The sequence below is a fragment of the Acyrthosiphon pisum genome, unplaced genomic scaffold (genome assembly GCF_005508785.2).
Source record: "Acyrthosiphon pisum isolate AL4f unplaced genomic scaffold, pea_aphid_22Mar2018_4r6ur Scaffold_21466;HRSCAF=24055, whole genome shotgun sequence".
Lineage (NCBI taxonomy): Eukaryota > Metazoa > Arthropoda > Insecta > Hemiptera > Aphididae > Acyrthosiphon > Acyrthosiphon pisum.
Window position 1 is genome coordinate 26,055 of NW_021770936.1, and position 6,581 is coordinate 32,635.

The 6,581-nt window shown below is 37.9% G+C and overlaps 1 protein-coding gene across 1 annotated transcript; it reads left to right on the plus strand.

Moving 5' to 3' along the window:
* Positions 1–1,872: 1,872 nt before the first annotated feature.
* LOC103311457 (CCHC-type zinc finger protein CG3800-like) lies at positions 1,873–2,244 on the plus strand. Its single transcript, XM_008191080.1, has one exon. It carries the CDS (start codon positions 1,873–1,875, stop codon positions 2,242–2,244), a length of 372 nt encoding a protein of 123 aa, XP_008189302.1.
* Positions 2,245–6,581: the final 4,337 nt, after the last annotated feature.

A 6,581-nucleotide genomic window follows, 5' to 3' on the forward strand; every position in this document is an offset into this window, starting at 1 on the left:
TAAGCCGGTTAACAAATAATATTTTTAAATAGATAAGGACCTGTATAAAGCATAATTTTACGTAACTCTGTACTTTTAAAAGTGTTGAACTCATTTAAATCATGTGGAACCCTAGCAAAATCAGAACTTATCCATTTTGAAATTTCTATCATACGTTGATTTATAATAACTATTTGGTCTTTAGACAATCGAACCGAACCATAGGAATTTGGGACATTAGTACCTCTGACCATACAACGAATAATTTTTTTCATGATCCTCCGAAGGCATACGTGCATATAATCTAGTCACATTCTAAAAGGTCAATATAAAAACGAAATGAGTAAATCAAAATGAAAAAAAAGGCTAGAGGAGTACTCACAACTACACCGTCCGATAGTTGACAATTATCAACGTCAATCTAAAAGGTCAATATAAAACGAAATGAGTAAATCAAAATGAAAAAAAATGCTAGAGGAGTACTCACATCACCTTCCTCACTTGTTGAGTCAAAAATATTAGCACCTCTCCTAAGTTCTGAAATACAAAAATTATAAATTTATAAAAATGGCCTATAAACTATACGCTTTTTAAAATGATCAAAACATACCGTAGTGACAGCCCGTGACTTGACGAATGTTGAAACTAAAAAGATAATGTACAAAAGTTAAAATTAAGATATGATTACTTACCATTGTTATCATCCTGGACTTTGACGCGCTCAAACATCAAGGATACCACTAAATTAGTTGAAAGAAAAAATAATGTATTGGAATTCATTTGAATATTTAATTAAAGATAAAAAACTAACCATTTTTCGAGGCAAAAAACTTCATTTCAGATATCTAAAAGGGTAAAAATAAAAAATAAATCAAAAGTCAAAGTAAAAACAAGGGAAAGAAATACTCACATCCTCATCGTCATCGAAAACGTACGGATCTAGAAATGAATAAATGACACTTACATTAAACTAACAACATATCTTTATAATATCACGAACTTCTTACCATTTTTAGCGGAGTTACGGGTGGTACCCAATGTGGCACACCATCATCATCAAACCTCAAGTGTTCTGAGAAGAAACGCACATTGTAATACACGGAAATTAATTTCCAAAATATATACTTACTACTAGTAGGTACCAGGTTTGTAGCACTTGGGTACTTTTGGTGGTGCAACAACCCCGGGATGGTTTGAATAACGGTAATTTCGGATTTTTTGATTTATAATCTTCGTTTCCGATTACGTTTGCCGATCGTAGATATAATATTGACATATCGTTGTGCCGTTGTGCGTTTTATTTACTCGGTTTCGTGCCGAAACGCTCGAAGTCAGATCTCAGAACGTGGTTGTACGATAGTATTAGTATTGGACGTCGTGTTTCCACATAACCTCAATCAGTGGTGAACATTATCGTACCCAACTTCATTCCAGTTGTATCGCTTTGGTTGGTACGTGTGTTCGTGTTGGGGCATAGTATCACTGCTCGAGTAGTCCGCTGCCATTTGTTTTTATTGTTGTTGTTGAGTTTGTGTGTGTTGCGATTACGAGTATCTGTATCTTGCATAATGGTTAAGAAAACACCCAAACGGAAATCAAATAATTGGTCGTCGAGCATTAATAGCGACCGTGCTGAGGCTGAAGCTACGAATAGTGAAGTGGTCAAATTTGGAGACGTTCAGGACGCATTGCAGCCATTCAACTGCAAACGCCTGCTCCTCGGAACAGCGCAAGCGTTTGTCAGGTCTGAAGATGGTTTAAATTCGTGGATGGTGTTGCGTGATCGACTGCTTGGTGAGTTTAGTAGCCGTCTAATGACAGCCGATGTCCACCGACTGCTCTCCACCTAATGTAAAACGACAGGACGAGACGTTGCTGCAGTACCTGTACCGCATGCATGAACTGGCGATGCAAGTGGGTGTCCCCGACGACTCGCTCATGGACTACATAATTTGCGGTATTCCGGACGCTGTCGTCAATAAGAGTGTGCTGTACGGGGCCTCGTCCATCCTTGAATTTAAAATTAAGTTGGAGTTGTACAAAAGAACGTGCGAAAGGCGGGAAGTCGAATCCAAGGATACGACCACAGCGAAGCAAATATCCACGACACCCGCAGCTGCTTCAGAAGTTAGATGCTACAATTGTGGTGGTCGAGGGCATCAATCTCGCGAGTGTCCCGATGCTGAAAAAGGACCCAAATGTTTTGCTTGCAGAGCGTATGGGCACATGTCGTCTTCGTGTCCGGTCAAGTCAGAAACCCAGTGAACATGCCCAACTGGTCGTCAAGGTAGATCTGCCGATGTCTACAAGGTCAGCGCTTACGATACTGATGGTAGAATCATTAAATCTGTTTGTATCCTAGGTTATGAGGCGTTAGCCCTCGTTAACACTGGGTGTGACGTAAATCTATGCCATGAGTAATTTCTGAGAAGGTTGAGTGGCGTACATAGTGTCACGAGTCGTATGCAATTGAGTGGACCAGCTGACACGTGCTTTCATACGGTGCATCGTTTTAGATGTGAGCTTAAAGTAGACGGGGAAAGCTATCGGGTCGATATATATTCTGTGCCGGACAGCACCATAGAGTATGATGTCATTTTAGGCCGGACATTGTTCCAGACTAATGCTGTCTTGAGGGTGAGCCCACAATCAGTGACCATCACCCATGTCGATACCGCCTAGCAGTTGATGAACATTAACGCTAATGTTAACGAGTTGGATATCGGCGTGAGAACTTCGTCATTTATGGTACAAGAGTTGGTAGATACTTATTGCCCGGCGCAGGGTATTACAGCGCCAATGAAGACCGTCATTGTATTGAAGGATGAGGTCCCGGTATTCCAACGACCTAGGGGATTGGCACCGCTAGAAAAGATAGCAGTGGACAAACAGATTCGGGAGTGGCTGTCTGAGGGCATCATTCGTCCTAGTTGCTCGGAATACGCCAGTCCGGTAGTGTTGGTGAAAAAGAAGGACAATGGTCGCTCCGGCTCTGCATCGATTATCGGTTGAAAGGCTCAACACAGTGATAATAAATGTCTTAGCAAAAATGAGTTTGGAGAAACCAGATCAATGGTACCGACAGGTGCCCAGGGTACAATTGGCTCTAAATGGATCATATCAACGTTCCATTGGTATGACTCCATTTAAGTTAGTCTTTGGTGTTGAGATGAATCACCCGGAGTATCAATCAATAAGGGAAGTTGTCGAGTATGAATATGTAAGATGGCATGAGGAAAAACAGGAGGAAAACAGACAGCTGGCCAAGTCGCAGATCCTGAAGGTACAGATACAACAACAGCACACCTTCACTAAGTTTAGGAAGGATGCCATTAGTTACTCTATTGGTGACCTAGTTGCCATAAAGAGGACACAGTTCTTGCCAGCATCCAAGTTGTATAGAACGTTTTTAGGGCCGTATCGTATAACTGGGCGTGAGGGGAATGAATGCTACAAGCTGACAAAACTTGGTGCACACGAAGGTCCTAAGCAAACGTACTCCTGTGCGGAGTACATGAAACCATGGCACTCTAGCAACCAGGACCAGACTGAGGAGGAGTCGGTTGAAGAAAATGAAGATGTAGCTTCTGAGACAGATGCTGCTCATGGTGGGAGAGTGTGGGGTGGTGACACTGCACATGAGCAGATGGGTCTACCTGGTGCGAGCAATGCAGTGGCAAGTGAGAGTGGTGTGTCGACTCAGTGAGCAGCGAGCTGTAAATGTTGTGATGAGTGACGATCGTGCCGAACCGTTGCCTATTAGTATTTATTTGATTGTACCGAACCGTTACCTATTAATGTAAATATGATGTAAATGTTGTCGTTATTCAGGCCGTTGCAATTAAGTGTTCCTATAATTTATTATCCGTTGTTATTCAGTTATTCTCTACCAAATCCCACATCCCCAAGACCCTTTGAGATCCTTGATACATCTAAGTTAGACATTAAATTAATAAAAAGCTATAAGCTTGAGTTCACACAAAAAATTATAATACAATACTCACGGATGCTAACTGGAAAGCTAAATTTCTTTGGCGCCATTGAATCAAATCCTAAATCAAAAAACATGTCAATTCACGCTGGGTGCTAAATATGCTGCTATACAATACTACATTTTGCAACTACGCACGGCGATTGAATTTTGTTTTCAATCATCAGTCGGAGGACCCACTGCTGAGAAGAGGAAACTACTGACGACGGTTGTGCACTCGCAATTGTTGTACGCCACACCAATATGATGCGATGCACTGAAGTACGAGGTGAACAAAAATAAACTCGCCTCTCCACAGAGGAAAATGGCACTGAGAGTCGCGAGTGCTTACTGCACCGTGTTGAATGCGGCCATAATTATGATAACAGGCATTATCCCGATACACTTACTCGCAGCGGAAAAGCAGAAGTCGAGCAGGCAAGGAGAGACGGAAAATACTTGGTGGTGGAGAAAACAGAAGCAAGGGAAAGAGCAATGACCAAGTGGCAGACCGAATGGGACCAGAGCAAGACAGGTCGTCGGACACACTATTTGATACCACGGAACGAAACGTGGAAGAACAGAAAGCGGGGACAGGTTAACTTCCACGTCACGCAGTTTTGGTCGGGACATGGATGTTTCAACGAGTACCTGCTGCGCCGCAAGAAGAGGAATGACGCTATATGTATGTACTGCGACGACCCACACGACAATGTCGAACACACGTTCATCGGCTGCGACAGGTGGTAGCAGGAAAGGCGCAATCTGGAAGTTTGCGTAAATTTTGTTGTTGTAAGGGACAGTGAGTGGGAGATTTGCCCACCACTTACCTATTTATAAATGATGTAAGTTTGATAATAAACGATGGTCGGCAGGGGCAAGTAGTGCGACGCGCAAGAAAACAGTTCGCCCCTGTCGATCGGTTACAAAAAAAAAAGGTATAACTTATAATATTATAATATATGAATGTCATGTACTCATATTCACGTATTATGACATTCAATTGCTATACGATAAAAAAATATTTGTTAAATTATTAATTTGAGATGAGTATAGTTTAAATTATTAGTAAAGTAAAAGTACAATGGTATACAGTGTACATTATGATAAAAATTCAATAAAATTATTTTTTTAAATTTATAAATTAGAAACTAGTGTTGCGTGCACACGACTTACAGGAGATGGTGAGAGGATGGGATGATGGTAGTAGCGTCAAAATGATCAACAGTGTGTGGTTGATGTATTATTTATTTAAAATTGTAAAAATATAGTAAACAAGTTGAATTTAAACACTATTAGATTATTCAAATTGACGAAGAAAACCCAGTGTCTTAGAGAATAAGCGATTGCTCGAATATTCTCTAAGTCCCGTAATACGTCGTCAACGAAAATAATCTAAGTCGTTGAGACTGTTGCTAACGTTTATAGTATTGCTCCCCCAAGGTTTTATGTACCGCAGTGACATCATCTACCTATTTACGTGTTACCACAGGACATCGATGCTGCGTATTATGACTATGTGTAGGGGCGGAGTAGAGGGGTCCGTACGTAGCACCTCCTCTCTTAGAAAAAGGATTTATGTCTCTAAAGACAGAAATCTTTTAAAGAACACCATCGCATTTACAAGTTTATGCAATGTGTCTACAATTTAGTTAATTTCTTATAACATCATTTACATATTTAAAATTATTATGTTTTACAACGTTATGGTTTCATTACATCAAAATGTGTTTTACAATTACAATGATATTTGGTTTACAGTTAATTGATTTTTCATTACATTAATATTTGTTTTACAATTTTTCATTACAGTAATACAAATAATTGATTTTTCATTACAATAATACAAATAATTGCTTTTCATTACAATTTTAGTTACAATAATGTTCGTTTTACAAAATTGTTATATAAATATGGCTTTACACATATTTTTTTTTGACAGATAATATTGTTTACCTACATTTGTTAACATAGTTTTGTTGTGCACAATATACATTGTTTAAAGCATTGATACAATTTGACAATATTACATCTATATATATTTTTTTTAGTCGTTACATTAACACATATTATTAATTAATTCAATGAAAACTTATTTCAATACATATACATAAATCTATTATTAATTATTTATTTATTATTATACATTTTTTTTGTGTTAGTTCTATGTTATTTAAATTATTTCTTAATACAATAATAAATGGAGTAAAATCTCTCTCTTTTTTTTTTTGTTAATAACATGATAAATGTTCTTATAATTATTGTTAATAGGTATACACTTATTTCACTCATAATATAGTGTGATTAATTATATAAAATATAGTTGGTTAGTACTTTATTATAATATATTGTTGACTTAAGGTCAATTCCTTATGCTATCTTACTAATATATTTTTTTTTTTTTTGTTAATTTAAAAGTATTATATCGATAGTTATGAAAACTCTATGTTATTTAATTAATTTTATTCCCCTTTTTTTTTTCATATATACTATTATCCGAATCCTATGCTATTAGTGATATCGTATTTTTATTATTTTGATTTCAGACTTACTCTATATTTTACGCGCTGATTTTTTTATTTAATTAAACGTAGACTATACGGGAGGACAACTCGTATAAAAATAAAGTTGT

Excerpts from the sequence above, each read along its gene's own strand:
- LOC103311457 (XM_008191080.1), top strand. The coding sequence starts at position 1,873 with ATGCATGAACTGGCGATGCAAGTGGGTGTCCCCGACGACTCGCTCATG.